The sequence below is a fragment of the Pristiophorus japonicus genome, chromosome 13 (genome assembly GCF_044704955.1).
Source record: "Pristiophorus japonicus isolate sPriJap1 chromosome 13, sPriJap1.hap1, whole genome shotgun sequence".
In the NCBI taxonomy this organism is placed as follows: Eukaryota; Metazoa; Chordata; class Chondrichthyes; family Pristiophoridae; genus Pristiophorus; species Pristiophorus japonicus.
Window position 1 is genome coordinate 116483600 of NC_091989.1, and position 14355 is coordinate 116497954.

At 44.0% G+C, this 14355-nt stretch overlaps 1 protein-coding gene across 2 annotated transcripts in view; it reads left to right on the top strand.

The window, feature by feature from the left end:
• The window catches only part of fhod1 (formin homology 2 domain containing 1), a 447258-nt gene that overhangs the window by 23204 nt on the left and 409699 nt on the right, over window positions 1-14355 (top strand). For both annotated transcript variants that reach the window (XM_070897918.1, XM_070897917.1), the window contains exon 2: window positions 12288-12394. In XM_070897918.1, the coding sequence (XP_070754019.1) occupies window positions 12288-12394 (107 nt within the window). The remainder of the gene's footprint in view (window positions 1-12287; window positions 12395-14355) is intronic.

Sequence of the window (14355 nt, forward strand, 5' to 3'; positions counted from 1 at the left end):
GGATAACTGTTTATTGTGTTAATGGACTCTCCTCATTCGATGCACAGATTTTACACATTAATAAGTAACTGTGTGGGAAGGGCAGCTTGTGGTTCAATCCCTATGTTGAATTAGTTTCCTGAAATGATTCTGTATAGAATCACGAGAAAACAATCTTTCACAGAAATAGGTGCTGGGTAATTTAAGACATTTTTTTTTCTCCCCTCCCCCATGTCTCAAAGTTTTCTCCGCTTCAGAATCAACAACCAATGACACATTTCTGCACTGTTAGAATGTGAGGGAGCACTGGCTGTGATTTTCTTTAGCTCTGTTATTTCTCAGTCCTGATGGGGGCTTAAAACCTGAGAGGAACTTTGAAATTGTGTCGGAATCCCCACAAATACTGTTTTATTTTACAATCCCAAAGAATTGAATTTAGTGTTTACTTACATAAATAACTAAATATGGAGTTGAGCATGTACAGTTTTTCAGAACTGTGGTTGAATCTCCATTTGATGCAGCTTAATTAATTTGCTTAAGGCAGGGAAAAGGATCAAAGTAGATCACTTCGCTTGTAGTCTTGCTTAACCATGTACATGCTGTTTGTGTCACTTTTGTAAAACTGATGTGTAGCACAGCTTTGTGCTCCTGCACCTGTACAGCAATGCTGGTGCAATAATTTGATGGGACCAGCTTGTGTTCACACCTTCTGTGTTGATTTTAAACTGTGCCTGAAGTGTGAGTTTAGAAATGAAAATTGCACAGTAACGCTCACAAAAACTGGAATCTTATGTAGTGCAGCAAACATTTACTAGTTAAGCTTCTAGGTTTTGTAGTTAACACTGCTTCACTACAATTTGGGGTTTAAGCTCCATAGATCATTTCTCTGTCACGTACATGTGTACCAGTTTAGTTCCTCTTTCTAATTTTCATTATCTGTGCTATTTGTTGAAATTCCAATAAAGCCAATATCCAGCCCGATTGATTATTACAGTAACTGGGGTCTGAGCCTGGAGATTGAATTCCACTGTCGACTGACCTGATCAATAGAGTAGCAGAGGTAATTTATTGGGCCCAAATTTCCCCATGAGTTGCACCATTTTTTTTAGTGTAACTTTATTTTTCTGGTGTATCTTTTTAGTTGCAAATATGGCCATTTACTTTGTACCAGTGTAAGTGAGTTAGTTAGCTTTTTTGTTCGGTCAGTTTTTTTTTCAAAAGGGGGCATTCCCAGCCACTTGCACCATTTATGCCAATTTGGCCAGAAAAAAGTTGTACTAAACTTAGGGCAGCGTATGTGTCCACTTTTGTCCACACAGAAAGACCTTACTTACAGTTAAAGAATCGGCGCAAGTAACTACATTTAAAGCACCAGCAAACACCAAACACAGCACAAAAAGTAATAAGCAATTAATTAATAAAAAATAAAAAAATAGAAGGAACCCTGCACCTAAAGCACCAAAATCAATCAGTAAATAACAAATAAAAAATAGAAGTCCTACCTTAGGGAACATAGCGGGCCGCCGATGAGGGAGCCCATTCGGCCAGGGCTGGGGGGGGGGGGCGCAGGGAGAGGGGTGGGGGGGGAGGGGAGGGGAGGGAAGAGGGTGTGGGAGGGGGGGAGAGGACGGGAGGGAGAGGAGAGGGGGGGGAAGATGGAAGTACTCTCTTGCGAAGCACGTCTGGACTGATGTCCGGCATAGCATCAAACATCTGCATGAATCCCTGGTTCATCTGGTCGAGAGTTACAAACCCAGACCCCCCGGAGTTTTACAATCAGGTCAGAGGCGTCGCCACTGGTGGATTCCAGAGCCATCACTCCGGGCCCCTCCCAGGCCAAAGTTCCATCTTAATTTTCTTAAAGTGTTTCTAATCTGTAAATCCCCTAATCCAAGGCTGAAAGGAATCAAATCATCTTTTGACATGAAGGGAAGAAAACAATCAGATGACACAGCCTGCAGAGCACACTCTGGCCACCGATGAGGGAGCCCATTCGGCCAGGGCTAGGGATGGTGTGCTTCGGGCCCCTCCCACACAGCCTGCAGCGCGCGTTTGCAGAAACGGCCTGCCAGGAGCTATTGCACATGCGCGCAGACTCTAGCGTGCATGTGCAGAAGTCCCGGCACTGTTTTCAGCGCCAGGACCTGGCTCCGCCCCCAATCCATTGGGCCACACTGCGCCATAACAGAGGAGAGGCTGGGGAGCAGCCAGAATATTGATGTCTTTTTTCGGCGCGTTTGGAGGCAGGCAAAAGCGGCGCAGTTCAAGTGAGAGCACCAGAAAAACAGGTTAGGGAAATTCTAGCCCAATGACTCCACACTCTTGGCAGGAGCAGTATGTGTATGTGACAGAAAATTACAAAAAATGAAGAATATCCTGTCTCAGTCAGTCTTTCTGTCTCTATCGTGACCTCTGAACTTTATAGAATGCCATTGCAATATCAACTCATTAAACATTGCCGTGAGCAGTAAACTATTTGAATATCTAGAAATAACTTTTAACAGTGCAGGATTCAACCTACAGGGTAATTATTTAATATGGGTAGCCTGTGTTCATCAGATGGATGGGTTAACAAAGACTTCTTTCCACACATTTCCCCCCCACCCCCACCCCCTGCAACCCACACACATACACACACACACATTCCCCCCTCTCACTTCACAAGGGATCTGACCTCATTCAGTCATGATAGCTCTGCATTAGCTATGGTAGGTCAATTGTTGTGTTCGATGTTGACCTGAAATGTATTGCTTTCAAGGAAGTTTTAAGAGACAGAGCCTTAGCAAATCCCTATGGGTTTATCATCCAGTTGCATGAAACCCATGTGTTGCAAACCAGTGATTCCAGAACGGGTGTACCTTGGTGTAAAAGCAACCTAACTACTATTAGTTGCCATTAAATTGTTAAAGAGTATATGTTCAAAGCAGTATTGCCTGAATGGACAATAAAATGTTAATGGTTATAGAAAAGCTGCACTCTTTGAGTCATGACATTTTGTTGTTTACAAGGCTAGGAAAAGTCTTTTAACTATTACATAGTAAACCCCTATCTTGTAGAACATTTATCCATTGCACATTATTCTAGTTACATGCAGTAACATTGAATTATTAAACTCAATCAAATTGTCGTCAAAGGTGAAAGTTGACTTCAGGCCAACATAGAAACATAGAAAATAGGTGCAGGAGTAGGCCATTCGGCCCTTCGAGCTGGCACCACTATTCAATAAGATCATGGCTGATCATTCACCTCAGTACCCCTTTCCCGCTTTCTCTCCATACCCCTTGATCCCTTTAGCCGTAAGGGCCATATCTAACTCCCTCTTGAATATCTCCAATGAACTGGCATCAACGATTCTCGGCGGCAGGGAATTCCACAGGTTAACAACTCTCTGAGTGAAGAAGTTTCTCCTCATCTCAGTCCTAAATGGCCTGCCCCTTATCCTAAGACTGTGTTCCCTGGTTCTGGACTTCCCCAACATCTGGAACATTCTTCCCGCATCTAACCTGTCCCGTCCCGTCAGAATCTTGTACGTTTTTATGAGATCCCCTCTCATCCTTCTAAACTCCAGTGTATAAAGGCCCAGTTGATCCAGTCTCTCCTCATATGTCAGTCCAGCCATCCCTGGAATCAGTCTGGTGAACCTTCGCTGCACTCCCTCAATGGCAAGAACGTCCTTCCTCAGATTAGGAGACCAAAACGGAACACAATATTCCAGGTGAGGCCTCAACAAGGCCCTGTACAATTGCAGTAAGACCTCCCTGCTCCTGTACTTAAATCCCCTAGCTATGAAGGCCAATTTGCAGCCTTCACCGCCTTCTGTACTGCATGCCAACTCTCAATGACTGATGAACCATGACACCCAGGTCTCGTTGCAACTCCCCTTTTCCTAATCTGCCACCATTCAGATAATATTCTGCCTTCGTATTTTTGCCACCAAAGTGGATAACCTCACATTTATCCACATTATACTGCATCTGCCATGCATTTGCCCACTCACCTAACCTGTCCAATTCACTCTGCAGCCTCTTAGCATCCTCCTCACAGCTCACACCGCCTCCCAGTTTAGTGTCATCTGCAAACTTGGAGATATTACACTCAATTCCTGCATCCAAATCATTAATGTATATTGTAAAGAGCTGGGGTCCCAGCACTGAGCCCTGCGGCACTCCACTAGTCACTGCCTCCCATTCCGAAACGGACCCGTTTATCCTGACTCTCTGCTACCTGTCTGCCAACCAATTCTCTATCCACACCAGTACATTACCCCCAATACCATGTGTTTTGATTTTGCACACCAATCTCTTATGTGGGACCTTGTCAAAGGCCTTTTGAAAGTCCAAATACACCACATCCACTGGTTCTCCCTTGTCCACTCTATGAGTTACATCCTCAAAATATTCCAGAAGATTTGTCAAGCATGATTTCCCCTTCATAAATCCATGCTGACTTGGACCAATCCTGTCACTGCTTTCCAAATGAGCTGCTATTTCATCCTTAATAATTGATTCCAACATTTTCCCCACTACTGATGTCAGGCTAACCGGTCTATAATTTCCCGTTGTCTCTCTCCCTCCTTTCTTAAAAAGTGGTGTGACATTAGCTACTCTCCAGTCCATGGGAAGTGATCCAGAGTCGATAGACTGTTGGAAAATGATCACCAATGCATCCACTATTTCTCGGGCTACTTCCTTAAGTACTCTGGGATGCAGACTATCAGGCCCCGGGGTTTTATCGGCCTTCAGTCCCATCAATTTCCCTAACACCATTTCCCGCCTAATAAGGATTTCCTTCAGTTCCTCCTTCTCACTAGACCCTCGGTCCCCTAGTATATCCGAAAGGTCATTTGTGTCTTCCTTCGTGAAGACAGAACCAAAGTATTTGTTCAGTTGGTCTGCCGTTTCTTTGTTCCCCATTATTAATTCACCTGAGTCTGACTGCAAGGGACCTACGTTTGTCTTGACTAATCTTTTTCTCTTCACATAGAAGCTTTTGCAGTCAATTTTTATGTTCCCGGCAAGCTTCCTCTCGCACTCTATTTTCTCCCTCCTTTGTCCTCCTCTGCTGAATTCTAAATTTTTCCCGTCCTCAGGTTTGCTCATGCAAGGTAATGTCATAAGTGTGTTATTCTGGATACAAATTGCAGTCATTTCACATGCAAAATCTAACGTGAACTAATTTTTACAAGGTCTAACTTGTGTGATGTATTAGGTAGAAATGGGGTCACTTCTGTTTTGTATAACTTTTTTGACTTTCGCAGGGTGAAAACATATTGGGTTGGAATCTGTGAACATCTTAAATGTGCAGAATGTTGGACTTGATTTCTATGTATTCTTTCCATTTAGACACGCACAGTATAACAAAAACACAACCATTATATGATATTCCAAAATGTCACATGCCCAGAGGCAAAATTCACCTTGTCTCATCTCTCCTAGGAGATTGCATTAGCCACATCCTGCCACTCAGCTTTATTTCTTGACTATTTTCTTCCCTCCCTATATCTCCTGAAGCTGTGGATTCCCTATTGTTCATGTTTTACATGTGTGAGGTTCGACAGTGAGGGTTGGCAGACTTTTCAATAGGTGATTGCATCACAGCAGGGCCATTGCTGTCTTTACCGGACCTCCACATAGGCATATCTCCAGTTGAGGTTGCAGGGTAGCAATTACGAATGAGAATCCTGGCCTGACTCTTCACTTCCCCAACCCAAGGGAGTTGATGACAATTGTATCACTTTAACTGTCACCCAAATGAGATTGATCAACTTAGCATAGACCGGGAAACAGAATTTAGGACCTTCCTGTTCTGTAACAACACATCCCTTACCTACTTCACCAAAGACCTGATAGACCACGCACCCTTCCCTTTGACTGTAAAATGGATAATACTGGAAGGAAGCTTAAAAAGAAAAAGATAATTTTTTTTTACAAGTATTCACTAAAATCATCATCATAGGCAGTCCCTCAGAATCGAGGAAGACTTGCTTCCACTCCTGAAGTGAGTTCTTTGGTGGCTGAACAGTCCAATACAAGTGCCACAGACTCTGTCACAGGTGGGACAGATAGTCATTGAGGGAAGGGGTGGGTGGGACTGGTTTGCTGCACGCTCTTTCTGCTGCCTGCGCTTGATTTCTGCACGCTCTCGGCGTTGAGACTCGAAGTGCTCAGCGCCCTCCCAGATGCACTTTCTCCACTTAGGGCAGTCTTTGGCCAGGGACTCCCAGGTGTCAGTGGGGGTGTTGCACTTTATCAGGGAGGCTTTAAGAGTGTCCTTGTAACATTTCCGCTGCCCACCTTTGGCTCATTTGCCGTGAAGGAGCTCCGCATAAACTACTTGCTTTGGGAGTCTCGTGTCTGGCATGCGAACTATGTGGCCTGCCCAGTGGAGCTGATCGAGTGTGGTCAGTGCTCCAATGCTGAGGCTGTTAGCCTGGACGAGGACGCAGATGTTGGTGCGACTGTCCTCCCAGGGATTTGTAGGATCTTGCGGAGACATCATTGGTGATATATCTCCAGCGACTTGAGGTGTCTACTGTACATGGTCCATGTCTCTGAGTCATACAGGAGGGTGGGTATTACTTCAGCCCTGTAGACCATGAGTTTGGTGGTAGATTTGAGGGCCTGGTCTTCAAACACTCTTTTCCTCAGGCGGCTGAAGGCTGCACTGGCGCACTGGAGGCGGTGTTGAATCTCCTCATCAATGTCTGCTTTTGTTGATAAGAGGCTCCCGAGGTATGGGAAATGTTCCACGTTGTCGAGGGCCGCGCCGTGGATCTTGATGACTGGGGGGGCAGTGCTGTGTGAGGAGGACAGGCTAGTGGAGGACCTTTGTCTTATGGATGTTTAGCGTAAGGCCCATGCTTTCGTATTCCTTAGTAAATACGTTAACTATATCCTGGAGTTTAGCCGCAGAATGTGCGCAGACGCAGATGTCGTATGCATACTGTAGCTCAACAGCAGAGGTTGGGTTGACCTTGGATCTGGCCTGGAGATGGCGCAGGTTGAACAGGTTCCCACTGGTTCTGTAGTTTAGTTCCACTCCAGCGGGGAGCTTGTTGACTGTGAGGTAGAGCATGGCAGCGAGAAAGATTGAGAAGAGGGTTGGAGCAATAACGCTGTCCTGTTTGACCCCAGTCCGGACATGGATTGGGTCTGTAATGGATCCGTTGGTAAGGATCACGGCCTGCATGTCATCGTGGAGTGGGTGAAGGATGTTGACAAACGTTTGGGGGCATCCAAAACGGAGGAGGACGCTCCATAGACCCTTGCGGTTGACAGTGTCAAAGGCCTTTGTAAAATCGAAAAAGGCCATGTATAAGGGCTGACGCTGTTCACTGCATTTTTCCTGCAACTGTTGCGCTGCAAAGATCATGTCCGTTGTGCCCCGTAGGGGATGAAATCCGCACTGTGACTCCAGCAGGAGCTCCTTGGTCACAGGGAGAATACCATATGCTGGAATAACCAGGAAACCCATTGTTTCTCCAAACCAATGGCTTGTATTGTAACATCTAACTGGAGCTGCTGTGTGCCCAGAGCAGTAAATGTCCAAAGATGGGTAGATTGGATTTTTTACGGGAGGCTGAGAGCAATTAGCAGGAAAGCGATTAGCTTGTAAAGATAATGAACAAGCCACAAGTTAGTGGAGTATTTTAATAATGCTGCAGTGGCATTTTTGAAGTTCACGCTGTTGACTTGGTAGCAGCAAAGTCTCGTGGAATTAGCCAAATTCGACAAAACCCCAAGACTGATCGTCATTTTTGCACGTCTGTTGGAATATATGATAATCCCAAACCACTTTTGACACTGTTTCAGGCATTCTGTAGGTTTTGCAATTAAAAGTGTTTTGTTAACAAAACCTTAACATTTGTTGGCTTTTGTAACCTCTCCAGTTGTGTGGTTTGTGCGGTTCCAACCTTTGTGTCCGCTGCAATCAGTGATTTTATTTTAAAGTTTGCGATTAGTAATTCAAAATAGAATTGTGAATGTCTCCAGGGACGATAGTAATTTTTCTGAGAGAAGTTTTATTTTATGGTTACTTTGCAGTTTGCTGACTTTCAGATTGAACATTTCAGTCAATTTACGATCAGACAGTGAGAGCAGCAAATTTCTTCCAGCTTCTCATTTTTCTTCTGCAATTTCCTCCTCGATTGTGGATTCTGCTCCGTAGAGAATATTAATTGCAGCCTTTGATCGGCTAAACTATAATTAAGTTCAGATTAGCCCAAAAATAGTCCCATTAATACAAAAGCAAAATACTACAGAGGCTGGAAATCTGAAACAAAAAATTGTTCTTTTCTTTACTTGTCCGATTACCATCTCCTTTTACTTTGTACTATCATACCTTTTGTGATTTAATCTCTCCTGTCTGCCACCCTATCACATACCTTCCCTTTTGTTCTTTCCTCTCCTTCCCCTTCCCCTTTCCCTGCACCTGCTTAAAATCAGTTCCATCTGTAACATTATCCAGTTCTGACCAAAGATCACGTTAACTCTTGTTTCTCTTTCTCCAGATGCTGCCTGACCTGCTGCGTAGTTCCAGCATTTTCTGTTTATATTTATAATAGTCCCATTAATATTTTATTGTCCTGCACGGGGGGCTCACCAGCTTCACATTGAAACAAGACCTTTAGGCCACTTCTTTGAAGAGATGAATTTGGGGGTCGTCGTGCATCTGAATGGGCAGGGGGTGGGTGGGAGGGGGTGGGGTCGGGGGGAGTGAGGAAGGACGGCATAGCTAATGGACTGAAAGATTTAAACAAACACAAACACAAGGAAAGGCACATCAATTGTAGGCTTATTTTTAGTGTAAAATATGACGTCTCAACATGGAGCAGTAGGGAGCAAGCATGAGAAGCTGCATCATATGAAATATAGATAAAGGGTGTTAAGTATGAATGAAGAGTCTGACTGGATACTGTGAGCTCAAAGTTAAGTGTGACCATAGTCTTTTATTGCAGGTCTCCAGTCTGTGAGGCCTGCTTAAATACCTGTGCTCCCAAGGGATTGTGGGATCCCTAGGGACTTCTGGGGACGAGCCCTCTGGTGGCTATACAAAGTATATACAGGTTTACATATATAACAAAGGGAACCGAGACAGGACAAAATCAGCATGAGGGAGGAAAGGAGAGAACATGACAAAACATTCCATTCGCAGGAGCAGTTAGACACGCTGGCCTGGATATTTCTGGTGGGGGGAAGTTAGACACATTGGCCTGGATGTTTCTGGTGGGGGGAAGTTAGACACACTGGCCTGGATGTTTCAGGTGGGGGGGAGGGTGTGTGTGATCCTGGTAGTGGGCGACATACCAGAGAGTTCGGGGATGTTGAGATCCAGCTGATCTTAATGGCAGGGCCTCATTTAAATAAAAGTTCCCCGAGTCCCACCTTACACGGGTGGGAATTTGACGGCAAGAGATTAAAATTAGAGCTGCACCATACAGGAGTGAAGTCAGGGAGCACCTTTTCACACAAAGGGTAGTGGAAATCTGGAATTCTTTCTCCCAAAAAGGCTGTGGATGCTGGGTCAATTAAAATTTTAAAGACTTTGTGTTCGGTAAGGGTATCAAGTGTTTTGGATCAAAGGCGGCTAAATGGATTTGAGGTACAGATTAGCTATGATCTAATTGAATGATGGAACAGGCTCGATGGGCTGAATGGCCGACTCCTGTTGCTGTAGATGGCTCACAGTGCAGTTCAAGCACTGATCAATATGGTGGATGCAGATCCAATGATTCATCGCCACACCAGGAAGGGGATTGCGCCTTGCAACTGAATAGTGATTACTGAAGTGATGCAGAATGCAGTTAATCACAGTTTGAGTAATTTAACAAATTGTGACATTTGACTCTGTACAGCTGTTCAGTTGCCAGAATCAATACTGGGGCCCCTGATCCCGATGATTTCAGAATCTTAACATACCTGCGTGACATGATTAAAACAACTTGCCTGCCCTTTAGTGACCTTTGTTTCCATAACGGCTGTACTGAATGGTTGCTATTACTGTCATGTGGTAGAGCAAACAAACATAAACAGAACTAAATGCACTTGTACTAGAGCTGCACCAAACTAAAAGGAGTGACCATCTATTTTTTTTCTTTTTAAAAAGGTGAGATAGAATAGGCTGATAATACTACCACTTTGTTACAGTAAAAGGGATAATGTCTTATTCAGAAGACTATTAAGCTACACATTTCTCAACAAGCTTTCAGGATCTTGTACGTCTCACTGGCACTCTTCCCCTTTCAGATTACAACACATTCTTCTCTCTTTCCCTCCCCCATTAATTTAGGCTGCTTTACCCATCAAATTACACTAGTATCCTCATTCCTCTCTGTTTCCCTCCCTCCCATCAGCGCCAATCCTGGCTCTTCCCAGGTGCTGCTACTCCGGTGGTGGATTTGTGCTGGACAGGGGAAGTTCCGGAGCGTCCCACCCATAGCAGAGGGCAGAGTTCCATATCCCACAGCAACAGCAGTCTTGTTGGGGACCAGGGACAGAGCTAAGAGCAGCACTGAGGAGACACGGATTAGCAGACACTAACTATCAGTAGTTGGCATGTATGGGAGGGTAAAGCAAGATGCAAGGTTACAATCTGCTTTTTCTTACTATTCAAGTTTTCTCTTGCTGCTGTTTTCCTGTCATCTCCATTTTATCTCTACTACTGTCAGTGCTTTTCTAAACTTGTTTTGTTCCTCTCATCCCCCACTCGTCATCCGAACTGTGTTAAAATACAGACTTCTCGCTATTTCCTTCTCTCTCAATGCTCCAGGCCCTCCTTTAGTCTTCCCTGCCTCCTGTGATTTACAAATTTAAAAAACCCAAGCCAGGCATTACCTAACTGCTACTTCCTGCAGGGGCAGTGAGGGGCTTGAGTAGGTATCCATTCCTAATTATAGCGAGGCCTAGTTGTAAGTGTTGAGCCTTAGCTTGCACACAGGCCGTAACTTGTCAAAGATGTTGGCCTAAGCGATATTCCCATTTCTTCTCTAAGTGAGCTGGCTCTGCTGATGTGGAGAATCATTTTATTTGGGATGGGTCAAAGGTAGAACTCCACAACTGGTCAGAGTCATCTTTATCTTAATGGGACAAAACGGAAGTTGGAATAAAGGTTATTCTCATATTGTAATTCTCTGGGCCCGAATTTATTGAAGGCTTCCGCCCGCCCAAGTGCCACCGAGGTCCCTGACGGTTCTTTGGGAAGAGTTTTCCTCACCCACGTCCCTCGAAGGTTGGCAAGCGGCAAATCTGCAACGTATGCTGCCAATCTGGGCAGCAGCCGGCGGGAGCTCTCATTCTCAGCGGCAAAGGCACTTGGTGTCCAAGTGCCACCGAGGATGGAGTCGGGCCCACGGAGGGTCGAAGAACCTCAGGGGACCCCATCCAGGTAAGTACCTGTAAAGAAATAATTTAAATAAACTTCACTAACCTTTTTTACAGCATCTTCACACTTACCGTTGAGGACAGAACTGCCTACACTCAGCGGACCACTGCCGTCCTGCAGCCGACTCCCGCCCGCATAAATATGGCATCTCGGGAGTGTACTTGCGCGCATCGGCCGTCCGCTGACATTGGCGGGCACTTCCCGGTGGCTCTCCCCTCCCGCCCGCTCCAGGCCACGAAGAAAGTGTCACTGGGCTGTTCGACCAGAGGAATATCGGTGGCAGTGGGCCATAAGGCCATCAATTTTGGCCCCTCTATCTTCTCTTCCCATTATAATTCCACTGTCTAACTTGGTCTCACTGGACCTTTATTAATTTTAAGTTAACTTATGAAGTTTATTATCGAGTGAAAGAAAATGTAGCAGTCATTATATTGCTGCATTTAAGAGCTGCCCACCGAGGAACTATTTTTGAAATGGGTCTTCTGATGTCCCTTCGGTATGGGAAACGAGTCTGTTCTACGTATAAAACTGGGTTCACACTCCCATAAACTGCCATGCTATTGCGAATCTCATGCGTCAAATTGTACACTGCGACAATGTAACAACAAATTGATCAGGAAATTCTTGGGACCTGAACTTTTTGATACTAAGACAGTATATTTTTAGGAAAATATTCAATTCTGAGCTGTGCCTAATAAATGTGCAGGGGATCAAACACTACTGACAGTCACAATCTGGTTGAAATGAAGTGAAGTGATCCCTTCTGAATTACTGAAGTTCGGACCTCTTAATCCCCCTCTGTATGTCATAGCATGCCTCTCACCAAATCTAATATGACTGTTACCCTGCACAAGCCTTCTCTTTAATATTAGATTTTCTGACCATATAATTAAAGTGTTTTAATTTTTCTATTTCTCATTTCTGTCAAGTTGGAAGACTGTGCACTACAGATAGCTCCGAATGGGAATTATTTGGATCTGGAGCTGTCACTGGATGAACAGAGGGATGACCTTGAAGGATTCTATGATGAAGTTGGGTAAGGAAACATTATCAGTGTCATATGTGAAAATAAATGGCCAGACTAATCGGATCTAACATTTAACTACTGAGTGCTCAGCCCTTCTGCAACTCTGCTTGATATTTCATCACTCCAGGGCAATCTGATATCAAGTGAGAGTTCAACATTTTTTCCATTTTTCTAGTACCATATGTTTACTTTTTTAACAATATAATTATTTGGAGTATTTATGTTGGTTAGCATTGTCGCTGACAGATCTATTAATATTCTCCTTTTGAATTCCTCTGATAAACTGGTAAAGATATTCCTGTGACAGATTTGACCTCTGTTGAGATTGAGCTCCGTGTAGTTTATGAGGAATTTCCCTGTAATGACTAACTATTCCCTGCTAATACTGCACGAATGGCACTATTGCCTTGTTTATAATATTGTGGAACCTGGCACACTGAAAGTCTTGCAACAGCAGCAAGGCAGAGAAGTTCTCATGTGTGACTGCAGAAAATAAGTTGTGTATTTTTTTAATATGAAACAATATTAGTCAATGACAACCCCACATTGTTTTAGAGACGCAACTAACTCAACAATTTTGCTTGTCCTTTACAGAGTCAGAGCTACTTTTACGTGGTAGTTTATGTGCTGTAAAATAATGGTTTGAATTGGTTTGATCTGCACATGTGCAAGTAGTTAAATCTCTTCATACACCATCAGTGGAATAGATTGGAATGATGCCTGTGATCAGTTTGTCCAAATTATGGAGTTGAAACTAGACAGTAGAAAGCTATGGAAGTCAGCAGTTTTTAATTTTATTTATTGGTTCTTGAGATGAGGGCAATGCTGGAAACTCTGTACTTTATGCTTAACCCTATGTGCTATAAGAAAGTGGCAGTGGGCCTTCTCCTTGACCTGCTGCCATCCTTGTACTGATGGTTCTCCCAAAATGGTGATTGGTAAGGAATGCCAGGATATTGACCTAGCAACAGCGAAGGGATGATGATACAGCTTTAATAAATTGCACTGTTCAATATAAAAGCTAGCAAAGTGAAGCTAATGGGGCTGTGGTTCAATTGGGATTGCGAGCATTTGCAAAAGAGCAAGTCAAGTGGAATGTGAATGTTCGGTAGGCAATCAATTGAGCTCGAGAATGCACCCATTGGCAAACTTTCTGTCGTGGTCTCTGGCTTCTGCTTTTCATTCAAATGGAATTTAGTTTCTAAATCGTGCTGGGTTATTCTATGTTACAGTTGCTGCATTAACGAAATATTCCAACATATGGGAACGACTTGCATGTGGCTTTTCTCAGCAGTCCACTGATGAAACTTAAATGTGGGTAGGCATCAAATCTACATGCTAGACAAAATAGTAATAATGATGTAAGCATTAGGCTGCATCAAGGATTTGCTTACATCACTATTACTGTTTTGTCTAGCATGTAGATTTCATGGTCTGAGTTTCCCCTTTCGGATTAATGATGGTATACAACCTGTTGTATGCAAACCAGACTATATGCAGCTTTTCAATCGATCTTCTTCTATTGCCCGTAACAGGGATTCACTACAATATTTATTTTCTAATCTTGTGTTACCTTGTGGTATTTTCGGTTTGCTTCTGTTTGCACATAAGTTTTAGGCAAATTTGAGTAAGTTTATGGTTATTTTATTTTTACCGTCCTAACTTCCTTTCCCATAGTCTCCCTACAGCACAGGCCTACCCTGACTGAGAGAGAAACCTGTTCATTTTTGCTGTCAGTCACACTTGTAGTTGGTTGCTGGAAGTTGTGGCAAAGAAGCTTAAAGAGATAAACCTTTTGATTTTCTTTGTTTCCTCTCTCCCCGCCCCCTCCTTCCCCAGCTTCTCAACAGCAGTGGCTCACGACAGCACAGTTGGGATCTGGAAGTGACCACATAGGTGGAAACATGTTTCCTAGCCTGCGTTGCAGCACATTGGAGATCTGAAACCAATGGCCCAGAAATCCCGGTCGG